Genomic DNA, 13126 nt, shown 5'->3' with positions numbered 1-13126 from the left:
GAGTTGCATGTCAATATGGCACACGGGGTGAGGTGTCCTGGCAAAAAAGTAGCACTCTGTCCACACTACATTTAGGATCATTTTTTTACGTTTGGACTGGGTTTCACAGGGAAAGATGCACCTTGATTGCACCCCCAAGAGTTTTTATTACATCACAAACTGGTTAATATCAAAACCTGAAACTTTTTATATGTAACGGCAAAAAATACCACAGTACTCATCCTGTACTATACAATGGTAGTGTAACTTTTTCTATAGTCCCTTCTCATTCCTTTTTATATTACACAGTTCTCATTTCTGTTGTGGAATGGGACAGGGATGTTGTCATTCTTATTAAGACTCAAGTTAGCCGCATGCTGAGTCCTGTTTGTTTTCCAGCATGGTCAGAGCAGGACAGACAGACAGGCAGTGTTCGCCAAGGTGAGTGGTGGTGGTGACGAACATATTGAGCAGATGAAAGGCTTGTTGGCTGGCTGTTGACAGCGTGGTCATGCTGTGCTGCGTCCTAATACTGCATCGTCGCTCTTTTTATGATGCAACGTATTGGCTGAGAGGGGCATTGGGAAGATGGACCGGAAGTTTGCCACTTTGGACAAGCTGCCACCGTCGCTGACCGTTCATGCCACGTTCCTATCGTGCTCCAGTGTCCTCGGTGGATATTGCCGTTCCCAACGTTGTCCCGTGGGGGTTTTGTGTAATTTCCTCACGTCCGTCTCCCCCCCTGTGCCCCCAGGTTCGACGGTGGATAGCGGACCGGGTCGTGGCCAGCGCCTCGCCCGCCTCGCCCTTCTCCTCCTCCCCGTCGCCGGGTCCCTCGTCGGCCAGCGACTGGTCAACCCCGCGAGAGAGGGCCTCGCTTCTCCGGGGCCCCCACGGCAAGTTCCTCTCCCCCAGCTGCTCGTCGTCCCCGACAGACCAGACCACCCCCCACCGGCCCCGCGGAGAGAAGGACATGGCGGAGCGGGCCAAACACGTAAGAGCAGGGGTCCCATCGTAGACACGCCTTTTGCTGCACTTACCTGTGCACCATCAGGATAATCAGGGCTCTATGTCGTTTATGTGTGGCTGGTTTTTCAATCCATAGTGGTTGCTTTTGGTTTGAATTACGCTTGGACTTCATAAAATCTGCAATGGACCTTTTTATATATTTTTTTTGTTCTACCTGGTTCATGTGAACATGTTTGTCCTGGTTTTACTAGGTTAATGCATACGAGTTCTAGTTCGAAAGCAGGAGAATTAGTAAATTGAGAAAATGTAATTTTTTGTTTTAAGATCAGGTTCTAAACTGACTCAATCAAAAGAGAATCTTAGAAGCTGAGCCAAAGGTTGCGTATACATTGTAATACTTATCTTTACCACCCATCGTCTCATATCGTTCTCATTAAAGACTTGAATGAACTTTGGCTCGACCCTAAAGAATGTTATACTACTTATCATTTCCCTTTAGGAAGCAGACATCGAGCACCGCAGCCAGTCCCTGAAGAAGGAGGGCTACTGGTCCACCAAGCGTCTGACCCGTCTGACGGAGCCTGTCCGGCCCAAGGTCCACTGGGACTACCTCTGTGAGGAAATGCAGTGGCTCTCTGCTGACTTTGCCCAGGAGAGGCGCTGGAAGAGAGGGGTGGCCAGGAAGGTAAGCGAGGCCACCTGGCTGTGAACAAAGCTGAAACATCTATGTTGTCCCCTACCTAATGCGAGCCTGGACATTAAACAAGGGTGTCTCGGCTTAACGTGCTAGCGCCATAACCATATGAACCATCCACCTTCTGCTGACCCAAATCTGTTTCTCGACCGTGTTACATTTCCTCCCTCTTTTAAACCAATTTCTTTCGATCCATCTTCACTGTCCTGGCAAAAAGAGCCTTACAAATGTATTTGAAAGGGAGAAAACATGACGCATCACGACATTGTGTGTGTGCGCTCAGGTGGTGCGCATGGTGATGAGATACCACGAGGATCTGAGGCAGAAGGAGGAGAAGGCCAAGAGAGACGAGCACTCCAAAGTCCGACGGATCGCCTCCTCCATTGCCAAGGAGGTCCGGGCCTTTTGGAGCAGTGTTGAGAAGGTTTGTGTGATGTCCTGGATGAAACACGGCCGACGGGAACGCTGTCTTGTCTTCTAGGGACCCATATATGTTTTAAGTCACAGCTGCTTTTTTGTGTGAAAGCTTGTCAACAAATGTGTTGTGGACAATCTCTCTGCCTCCGTGGTAGTCTCACTATGGCTGTATGGAAATCCTGTTCTTCTGTAATTAAATCCATACGGGCACACCCGGACACAGTGATGCAACTTAGTCCTAGTTGCATCATTACACACACACAAATGCTCAAACTCACTACTTCATGCTCACGATCCCGCAGTCGAATGGAGAGCTCTTGCTACGTCCTCGCGTGACGTGCCCGTTTGTATCCCACAAAGGTGGTGCAGTACAAGCAGCAGTCCAGACTGGAGGAGAAGAGGAAAAAGGCTTTGGACCTTCAGCTGGACTTCATCGTGGGCCAGACTGAGAAGTACTCAGACCTCCTCAGCCAGTCCCTGGCCCCTGCAGCGCCAACGGAGACCCCAGACGTGCAACCAAAGAAACCTTTTCCCACGGCCGGAGAAGACGACGGCGGTGAGCCTTCTCCTCCCTCCTCCCGGCTGTTAGGTCGAATCACCTGTTATTAGATGGATTTTGTGTTGACCGGTTATTACTAGTGAATGAAAATGAATGAATGGGAGATGAGTCGGTGGGAAACGTTGTCATGGCTACACTCTAGAAATTACATGTACTTGCTCTTCTCCAGAAGTCAACAGGTTATGTAAAGCATGGTCTCTATTTGCGCTTGTTCAAGGTCTAATCATGGGGGTGCAAGGAGACATTATCCTGCTGATTCTCTGTGGGCAGCTTTGCATCGGGCTTTATAACGGCGTCTGAAGATCATGTTTCAAGCATTTGCCTGGAGAACAAAAGCACAGGTGTGAACCCTGGGACTGGCCTAACCTGTCATTTCAAGCTGCAAGGGATAACTGGCGTTGAGTAAGCCGAACGGCCTCAGTGGTGAGAGATTATGTTGGTGCAAGGGCTTCTTCAGCCAGGAAGAGGAAACGACCGGTCGCAGTGCACCGCTCCATGTCCACCGTTACCTTTTGATTCACTACCTGGCCTCAACGTCCTCCCGATGTTGGATGGCGGCCTCTGTGTGCCCGACATCATAACTCTCTTTGTTGAAGGCCACTTCCAGACATTAGTTATTTGGCTGAAAGCTTCTCCTCTGCTGCATGCTCCATCGAGTTCGTCCAGGGTGAACGCTTTTATTGTTTCACAAGTAGCCGTGCGTTGGAAACTGAAACCCACCACTAGGACCAATTACGCTCCATTAAACCATAAGGAATGCACTTGGAGAGGGGGAGAGAGGGATAGAGGGAGGGTGGTAGTGAGAGGGAGAGGGAGAGATTCGGACAACCTCAAATCTGGGTGAATGGGGCGATTCAATTACATTCCCTTCATATTTGTTTTGACCAATCGTGTTACTGAAGACGGGGATCTCTTGGTACTGGAAGTCTTAGTGCAGAATTGGCAAACACCATCTGGGCCAGCAGTAGCAAACTGTAAAAAAAGGTTTCGGATTAGCACGGTTTAGACTGACCACTGTAGATATACACATTCAAACCCCCCTCTGAAAGCCTCATCCATAAATGGATTTTCTTCGGTAGAATATCTCTAATGCCGTCCCACATATTTTCTGGTCCCCAGCCCAGTCTCTCTGCCCCCAGAAGCTTTGCTATACAACATAGTGCGACTGGATATCAGATAAGTGTGCGTGCGTGCGTGCGTGCGTGCGTGCGTGTGTGTGTGTGTGTGTGTGTGTGAGAATCTGTGCCCCCCCCCTTAACAGCCCCTTTACCTATTTTTGCAGACCGAGACTTTGAGCCCCCTGGTGAGGAGGAGGATGACGAGGAGACCATCGACGTGGAGGAGCAGCAGGAGGGCAACGACGCAGAGAGCCAGCAGAGGGAGATCGAGCTGCTGAAGCAAGAAGGAGAGCTTCCCCTGGAGGACCTCCTACGCATGCTCAAGGGCCCTGCGGTAATAACACTGGCACCACGCTGGGGGTCCATCTTGAGGGAACGCATGAATTCGGCTCTGTGTCATGTGTTGGGGGTAGAGCTTGAGGAAGCAAATGTGCAACGGATAAAAATGCATCCCCTCTCAGGAATGGGGTAGGAGCGTCGAACAGATGTAGAGCTTGAATCAAAACCTGATGGTATGAACATATTCGCCCTACTCGCATGAAACGAGGCCTTAAGGGAGGTGGGGGATGTTAGCGTCACGCCAAGAGTTCTGGACCGGTCCCGGCCGAAGCCTTTCCATATTTCACGTTCACAAAGCTGGGGGATTTCATGACCAATCCTCCAAAATCGTCCTGGCCACTCGCGATACAAGGAAGAACTAGAAAATTGGAGTGTTTTTAAAGGGACTATTTTCTCTGCGCTGTTATATGAGCTTTATTTCCTCTTGGAAATGCTTGTTTGTCATGAGACTTGACTGGCCTATCCATGACATTAGTGACGTGGAGTTCATCCGCAGTGCGTTCACAATGACTGCATATCACTCAAAATGTTTTCTTAATTATTCTTTTTTGAGATCACAGCCGATTGTGGCCGGGCCGAGATATGCATGCTAATTTCTGGTCAATTTGATGGCTATTGTTGGTTTGTGTTGTATCACAGAATAGTGCTGAGGTGGTATCCCTTGAGGTTTCTAGATTGAAGAGACTTCCTCTTATTTCATAGTGACTGGTCATTCTAACCTTCTAACATGAACTAACTTGTTATTTTATGCAAGCAGCTTTGAATGACCGGTCTAGATGAAGGAGACTCTCTCTTATTCCAGAGGGACTGGTCTATCCGACCTGCTTACATGAAATAACTTATTTTATGACTTAATGTAAAACAAAACTCTGTATGTAAAACCAAAAAAAATCGTCCTCTTTTGGTGTGTGACTTTTGGTCTGTTGTACAAAAGAAATGCAGGTTGTGGCCGGACAGCGAGTTGTTGCTGCTCTCTGGGTTTGAAATGTTGTTTTCTAGAAGGTTGAGTAATGCTGGTTATTCACAGGACTCGGCCTCCGAGGAGGGCTCGGATGACAACTCCACCTCAGTCGAGGAGGAAGATGGGGAGTTTAATGCCAACGAAGAGGATGGTAAGACATGCCTATCCCATAGTATTCACTGAGAGCACTCACACTGTTGAAATATATACAACCAGTGAAATCCCTACTGGAAGTATTATGTATACAATTGAGTGGGGGGGCAACAGATTCCCTCCCACCTTCTTTCTAGTTAACATCGGGGCACTGTTGCTTGGTGTCATCTGAGGTCAAACATAATTACTGAAGACTTGTGCGTCTGCTCTCTGCTGTTCACAGCAGAGGATCAGGAGGACACCATCGATGCCCAAGAGAAGGTGGAGGGCACCGTGGACCATGCAGAAGAACTGGACGACCTGGCAAAAGAAGGTAGAGTCCTCGTGGTTTTACATTCACGCTTAAGCCAGTGGCCGAGCCACTGGCTTCAGTGACATTGCTGTGGTTTAATCTCAATAAAATGCCAGCAACCTTCTGGCCATTCTGTATTATGTATTGAATGATAAATGGAATAAATAAAGACTATAGCTTGATCTGACTTATTTTGTCACTTCGCCATTCATTCATGTTACCTTTCAAGCAGCGCCACTGTGCCTTGAATGATATCCTGATATCCCAACAGGTGACATGAGCATGGATGAGCTTCTGGAGAAGTACAAGGGGGCCTACACGTCAGACTTTGAGGAGCCCTCTGCCTCGGCCTCTAAAGCCAGCTCGGACTCTGAGGTATCCGGGGACGACGAAGTAGAGACGGAGGAAGATGAGAGCGATGCGGAAACTAACTCCTCCTCTTCAGGTAATTGCTAAACACTAAATGTCAATCCGTTTTTTATCACAATGTTTTTTTTATTACATCATGCCCTGAGTGTTTTTTTTGTCCGAAGAATCAAGCCGTGTGTTTCTGTATGTCTGTGTCTCAGATTCACCAGAAGACAGCGAGGAAGAGGACAGTGAGAAGGACGAGGAGCAGAGTGATGAGGAAGAGGAGGATGAAGAGGAGGGTAGTGACGAGGACAGCTGTGGGGATGAGGGCATGGAGGTCCTGCTCAAAGAGGGAGACAACAGCCCTCCGTCCGCCGGCTCCAGACCCAAGAAGGAGATCAGCCACATTGCTGCTACTGCCGAGAGCCTGCAACCCAAAGGCTACACGCTGGCCACCACTAAGGTGGGTCCAAGTCACAAGAACATGACCTGTATTAATATCATAGCTTGGCATGGAGCAGGTCCTTTAACTGGAGAGGAGACCTGTTTCAGTACAGATGTACGTATAGGAAGTAGTAGGGCTGGGGCTGGGTAATAATAGGGCTGGGTAATAATTCAATATTATTATTATTTATCTTTGCAAGTTATTGTGACGACATTTGATATAGCTATCCACTTATCGGGATCGTTTGTTGGAATGTTAAGAGGGGTGTTTTGAATTCAACGTTTATATATTTATCTGTTTTGATTAGCATTGCCCATAATTATCGCGGTGATGCACATTTCCATATCGTCCAGCCCTAAGGAGACCCGTCGTGTGTTAATGGGTTCCTTCCATTTGGACGATTATATCCAGGTCAAGACGCCCATCCCTTTTCTCCTGGACGGCACCTTGCGTGAATACCAGCACATCGGCCTGGACTGGCTGGTCACCATGTACGAGAAGAAGCTCAACGGCATTCTGGCTGACGAGATGGGCTTGGGCAAGACCATTCAGACCATAGCTCTGCTTGCCCACCTGGCCTGTGAGAAAGGTAACCCATTCAGTGCGTCTGGTTGCGCCCACCCGATGAATTCAAATGTACGCAGTGACTTGTGCAGCTTTGTACACAGGATTACTCAATAATGGTTTGTCCGTTCACCTTGTGCATGCAGGCAACTGGGGCCCTCACCTCATCATCGTCCCCACGAGTGTGATGTTGAACTGGGAGATGGAGCTGAAACGCTGGTGTCCTGGTTTCAAGATCCTCACTTACTTTGGCAGTCAGAAGGAACGCAAGATGAAGAGACAGGTGTGTAACACGTGCATGCAATAAAAATATGAAACACAACCTGCTGAATTGTGAGAGCACAGCTTTCCTTCCCATCTTGATGGATTCTTTCTCTTCCTCAGGGATGGACCAAGCCTAATGCGTTCCACGTGTGCGTCACGTCCTACAAGCTGGTTCTTCAGGATCACCAGGCGTTCCGACGCAAGTCCTGGCGCTACCTGATCCTGGATGAGGCCCAGAACATCAAGAACTTCAAGTCCCAGCGCTGGCAGAGCCTTCTCAATTTCAACAGGTCGGTAAAACTTGACGCGTGATTCATCTCGGTCCGATGGGAATCTCCTTCCAGGGAGGAATTTCCAAGTCTGACTCGTATTAATCATTTCCTTTTTGAAATCGACCTACTGGTTTATATGGGTGGAACCAACTGTTTTCTCAGACTTTCTCGGGGTCCCCAACCCCGCTATACAAAGCTGGTCCCATGTCTAACCCGTCCCTGTTTCCTTGGCGCCCGCAGCCACAGGAGACTGCTGCTGACGGGGACGCCCCTGCAGAACAGCCTGATGGAGCTGTGGTCCCTGATGCACTTCCTCATGCCCCACGTGTTCCAGTCCCACCGCGAGTTCAAGGAGTGGTTCTCCAACCCGCTGACGGGGATGATCGAGGGCAGCCAGGAGTACAACGAGGGCCTGATCAAGAGGCTGCACAAGGTGCTGAGGCCCTTCCTGCTGCGCAGGATCAAGGTGGACGTGGAGAAGCAGATGCCCAAGAAGTACGAGCACGTGGTGCGCTGCCGCCTGTCCAAGAGGCAGCGCTTCCTCTACGACGACTTCATGGCGCAGGCAGCGTAAGTGGTCGCTTTTCGTTCAGCGGGGCTATCCGTCGGCTACTTGCCTTTTTGAACTTCGTTTTTTTTCTGAATGATTGTTCCTCTTGTATGAATGTTTCGTCCACTAGCGGTGAGAAAAGTGTTTGTTGACATCATGACGTTTTAGTCCTCTTAAAGGCCGATATATGCTCTGTTTTAGACGTAACGCGTAAGCACGTAAGATACATAACCCCCCCTTGCGCGGTAAAATATCCCCCCTTACGTGCTTAAGTGCGTCGGACCAAAATTGCTGACTATGCGACTAGTGTCTCACATTTCCGGTTTTACAGCATAATAGCGCCATTTTTAAAAGGCCGTGACAGAAGCGAATGAAGAATTTTGAAGAAGGAGAAGAAGAAAACACAAGAACGAATTATGATAAATATAAACAAGCCAGCGATTTCCACTTCCGCGCCCACAGATTTGTTCGTTGCTCCCACTACTGTTCTGGCGGAGAATCCCCTTGCAACACGCGCAATCCTTAAGGAACCTTAAAGGAACCGTAAATCAAAACTTGTCTAAAACAAGTCCCTTGTGTAAATTACCTGCTTACGTCTCTGCGTCTAAAACGACCCTAAATCGGCCTTAAGACTTGTCTCTACGGTGAATAACCCACCATTTCCTTCCTCTCCGTCTCACAGAGTACGGGAAACCCTGGCCAGCGGACACTTCATGTCAGTGATCAACATCCTGATGCAGCTCCGTAAGGTGTGCAACCACCCCAACCTGTTTGACCCGCGGCCCATCCAGTCCCCCTTCATCACCAAGCCCATCGTGTTCCGCACGGCCTCCCTGGTGCAGGACGTGCTGGAGGTCTCTCCTCTGAAGGTCAGTGTGCCGTGGGGGCCCCCTGGGGGGAGAGCTACACGCACTCGATGTTTGTGGACTCACTGGGGAGACAATCCGGCTTGTTTGTTGGGCAAAGAGTCAGCATGTCTGGGATTTGTTTGTGTGCCTAGTAAGGGCATAGTGCAGTAAGAGACGGGATGCGGAGGCCTGAGCTTGTTTACCAGGTTGACAAGTAAGAGAGAAAAGCTCCTCCACAAAGATTTTATTGATGACTCATCCTTTACGAGAGCCCATGTGAAGGCCTCGATAAGAAGAATCCATCATCACGATAACTGATCAAGGAATCCTTGGTTCTACATGATGTAGTTAGCCCTTGTGGTTTGTATTTTTTTTTAGAAATGGGGACATTGTTTGTGTTAGTGTTGTTTTCGTTCAGTCAACCTTACAAGCTGAACCCATGAATCATGCAGCACTGTGTGACCTCGCATTAAAACCAACCCTGCCTTCCTCAGCGCTGTGACCTGTCCATGTTCGACCTCCTGGGCTTAGAGGGACGGGTCTCTCGGTACCGGGCCGACGTCTTCATGCCCCGTCACAAAGTGGGCCGGCAGCTCATCCAGGAGATCATGGAGCCTCCGGAGCCGCCCCCGAGACCCAAACCAGTGCGCATGAAGGTCAACAGGTACGGGGAGACACGGCGCTTTGAGTGCGGAGCGGCCCTGCCTCATTCAGGGCCCCGATGGAAAAGGGATTCTTTCCATAAACACGATCTATCCTGTACCCCGGAGCTGCCCTACAATTAGCCCTAAAACCGTTGAGAGAATAATTAATGTCTTGCAAACACAACATTAATTCATTGTTCCGCCTTCCTTTCTGACGAGAAGTCACAAGTTGGCCTACTTGCGATCCTTCCTCGCGGCGCTGTCTCTCATTAAAACAAACCCGACCCTGGGTTGCCCCCGTTTTCTAAATTCCTGCATGCGAGCACGGTACCCCGAAAATGTTCCATGCGGCCTCGCTGCTAAAGAACAAGCCTCCCTCAGACGGTGTGATTAGCCGTACTCGGACCCTAATGTTGAAGCCAGCAGTTCCCAGCCTCATGTAATCCTGGGTCATGTCTCACCGTCAGGACTCTCCAACCGCCGCCCAAGACGGACAGTCGGCCGGTTCTGCTCATGAACAAGCCCACCTGCCCGGTGCCGCCTGCCGCGCAGACCCCTAAAGCCCCCAGCGTCGCCGAGACCCCCCCACCACCGGCCCCCGTGGTCCAACAAGGTCAGTACAGAGAGATGAACGTACAGTATGTGGGGAAATAATGCGTAATAAGAAATAAGAAAACTGAGCCCGTGTGGCGTGCAGTTACTGTTGTTGATCTTTATGCTTTGATATATTAAAGGATCGGCTTCTGTTCATACAACCTAATCATGTGAACCATCCATCTTCCCTAATTCATCTTAAATCGTTTTCCTTCCCGTATCTGTATACGTCTGTCTCTCCCTGTCTCTGTGTCCCTCTCTCTCTCAGTTGTGTGTTCAGTGGCCACCACGCCGCCACCTCCGCGCCCACTAGTGCACCCCAACCCCCAGACGGCGGTGAGGTCCAGTGGCCCCCGGCCCATCCTCACCGTCAGGGCCCCCAGCGCCCCCGGGGCCCCCAGCGTGCCGGCCCAGCCCACCCCCATCCCCAGCCAGGTCCTGCCCCAGAGGGTGCTGCTCAGTCCTGACATGCAGGCCCGGCTGCCCTGTGAGTACCCACACAGACCCCCTGCTTGGTGTGTTCTCCTGCAGTCTGAGCCTTCACTGCTGCTGATAGTAATTCAAAACATTATTACTGTAATACGTTCCTTTAGTCAGGGGTGCGCATAACTGGTATGCAAGTACGCACGCGCGCCCATAATCAAGGATGCGTAACGTCACTTGTGTCACGAAAACGCTTTTGCGTAGTTAACAGTAGGGATCGACCGATATATCGGTCGGGCGATATTATCGGCCGATATTCGCGTTTTTTACGTGTATCGGTATCGGCCGATACGTGGCCGATTTTCACCGATTTTTTTTATTTATTTTTTTTTTTTTTTACTTGTTCTACCTCACCTGTTTTTACTATTTGTTAAATATAGTTTTTTATATTGAAGTTCAATAAATGTTCCTTTTTTTTAATTGAGACTTGTAACATTTGTTATCAGTGTAATTTTTTGATTGAGGGAGCAAAAAAAAAAAAAAAAAAAAAAAAAAGTAGTATCGGCTCTAAATATCGGTATCGGCGTATCGGCGTATCGGCTAAGTCTGATGAAAAAATATCGGTATCGTATCGGCCCTAAAAAATACGTATCGGTCGATCCCTAGTTAACAGATCTAAAAAACTAAATACATTGAGCAGCTAATTGGCGACTGCCACATGCAAAGAAAATGTTTTTTTTAAAGTGGCGTCAAGATGTGCCAGGCTCGATACGAATGATAAGCGCTGAAATGTGCCCTGGTGTGCGCTGTGTGCGCTATGCATTGAACACACTGGAGAACTGCCTGAAATCAGCTGATCGCAACGCTCCGTGGTCAAGCTGCTGCAGTATGATAAAATGGGTGTAGCAAAAAACACAGTTGTGCTTCAGAAGTTGTGTATTGATAACGGAATCTCATTTGTGAAACTAGGTACGTTTCATAAGATCAGATGTTACGTGTGGGGCTATGTGTGGGGTGCGTATCGAACACCATCTACTGGTACTCACCTGAGTACTCACCTGAGTAACTCCAAAAAAAATATTTTGCACCCCTGCCTATGGTGTGATCAATTCTGAATGGATTACTGTCAGAATAGTTTTTCTGTGGTCTGATGTATTTCAGAACAGAGGAATGATACTATTCTATTAGGGTGGTGACCAGTAAGATGCATATCAACGGGACACAGCGGGACGACGATCCTTGAACCACAATTGCAGGGTTCCAGTTCCGCTTCTGAACCGCGTTGCTCTGTGCCCTCTCTCTAGCTGGTGAGGTAGTGAGCATTGCCCAGCTGGCCTCCCTGGCCGGCCGGCCCATGTCATCGTGTCAGGGCAGTAAACCGGTCACCTTCCAGCTCCAGGGCAACAAGCTGACTCTGTCTGGAGCTCAGATCCACCATGTCCCAATGGCACCACCACGCCAAGTACAAGGTGAGCATTAACCTAGGATTAAGAGGTGGCAGCATGACATTACAAGCTAACTCTGAACTGTTTCTATCCTCCCTCTGAAGCAGCATGCGGTTTCGGATTTATAGCCAAATGTACTATGGAAATGCATTTGATTTGGTTATTTAATGACTTCTTGCTCTCTCTCTCCCTCTCTCAATAGGTAATGTGATGCACCTGGTGTCCAGTGGGGGGCAGCACCACCTGATCAGCCAGCCGGCCCAGGTGGCTGTCCTCAGCACAGCCAGCACACACCCTGTTCACACCTCTCCAGCTCCCATTGGGACCCAGCTGCCTCTCAGTGTCTCCTCTCAAGGTTTCCCCCTCTCACCCCTCTTTTCCTCCTATCCCCACCACCACCCCAACCTCAGCATCCACACCATCATCAACCTTGACCGCCACCCTCTTACCCCAACCAAAACACCACCACCCACGCCCCCACTAGCCCACCTTCACCACCATCAACACGAACCACCAACCACAACACCACCAGCACCGAACCCCCTGTGCACAACACCACCACTCCCTTTCCTTTTCCTGTTTTCCATTCTTCTGTATAAACAAAGTCTGGGCAGGACAACTCATTCTGGTGTCATTGGATGGAAATACTTCTTTCATTCTTTGTTTTTTGTTTTTTTTACCTCTGTTAAGGAATGCCCCTCAGTGTGTCACCCTCTGTGGCCACATCTACCTTGCATGTGTTCCATGCGGGTCTAGCGGTTCTCATGTCTTCCCCAGATGGCCCCTGTCCCTCCCATAGACGTCGTCCACATGACTGCTGCCGTGCTCCTCCTCACGTGAACCTCTCTCCCCCCCCCCCCCCCCAGTGACCTCCTCCATGGTGAGCAGCCCTGGCATCGTGAAGATCGTCGTGCGCCAGGCCACCGGCAAGGAGGGCGGGACGGTGCCCACCCTGGCCGTCGCCCCCTCGCCCCGCGTGGCCCCCCTGCAGTTCACCCCCGTCAGGACTCCCCTGACGGTCTCCCATCGCACCCCTGGACCCGCCACCGCCACCTACACCATGGCCCCCCCCAGGATCCCCAGCGCCTCCCCGGCCCTGCCCCAGCCCCCCCGCACCATCCTGAAGGTGGTGCAGGCCCCCCCGCCCCCCGTGGTGCAGTCAGGTGAGAACCGACGACGGTGTTCTGAGCGTTGAACCACGTCGCCTGGTCAGGAGCTGTCGGGTTCTCCTGGTGGATTCTCCAT

At 50.1% G+C, this 13126-nt stretch overlaps 1 protein-coding gene across 2 annotated transcripts in view; it reads left to right on the top strand.

Annotated features, from left to right (window-relative positions):
- Nucleotides 1–13126, top strand: part of srcap (Snf2-related CREBBP activator protein) — a 31788-nt gene that overhangs the window by 5316 nt on the left and 13346 nt on the right. The window contains exons 4-23 of one of the 2 annotated variants that reach the window (XM_030339905.1): nucleotides 734–973; nucleotides 1448–1633; nucleotides 1926–2066; nucleotides 2420–2615; nucleotides 3901–4070; nucleotides 5103–5187; nucleotides 5413–5502; nucleotides 5753–5926; nucleotides 6051–6295; nucleotides 6689–6866; nucleotides 6988–7124; nucleotides 7226–7395; nucleotides 7618–7947; nucleotides 8610–8796; nucleotides 9270–9439; nucleotides 9887–10032; nucleotides 10282–10500; nucleotides 11741–11905; nucleotides 12084–12236; nucleotides 12748–13044. In XM_030339905.1, coding sequence (XP_030195765.1) covers nucleotides 734–973; nucleotides 1448–1633; nucleotides 1926–2066; nucleotides 2420–2615; nucleotides 3901–4070; nucleotides 5103–5187; nucleotides 5413–5502; nucleotides 5753–5926; nucleotides 6051–6295; nucleotides 6689–6866; nucleotides 6988–7124; nucleotides 7226–7395; nucleotides 7618–7947; nucleotides 8610–8796; nucleotides 9270–9439; nucleotides 9887–10032; nucleotides 10282–10500; nucleotides 11741–11905; nucleotides 12084–12236; nucleotides 12748–13044 — 3679 coding nt within the window. The remainder of the gene's footprint in view (nucleotides 1–733; nucleotides 974–1447; nucleotides 1634–1925; nucleotides 2067–2419; nucleotides 2616–3900; nucleotides 4071–5102; nucleotides 5188–5412; nucleotides 5503–5752; nucleotides 5927–6050; nucleotides 6296–6688; nucleotides 6867–6987; nucleotides 7125–7225; nucleotides 7396–7617; nucleotides 7948–8609; nucleotides 8797–9269; nucleotides 9440–9886; nucleotides 10033–10281; nucleotides 10501–11740; nucleotides 11906–12083; nucleotides 12237–12747; nucleotides 13045–13126) is intronic. The other variant, XM_030339906.1, reaches the window with a different exon arrangement.

Source organism: Gadus morhua, chromosome 18, assembly GCF_902167405.1.
Source record: "Gadus morhua chromosome 18, gadMor3.0, whole genome shotgun sequence".
Lineage (NCBI taxonomy): Eukaryota > Metazoa > Chordata > Actinopteri > Gadiformes > Gadidae > Gadus > Gadus morhua.
Note: the sequence above shows the minus strand (reverse complement) of the source record. Positions and strands in the feature narration are given on the sequence as shown.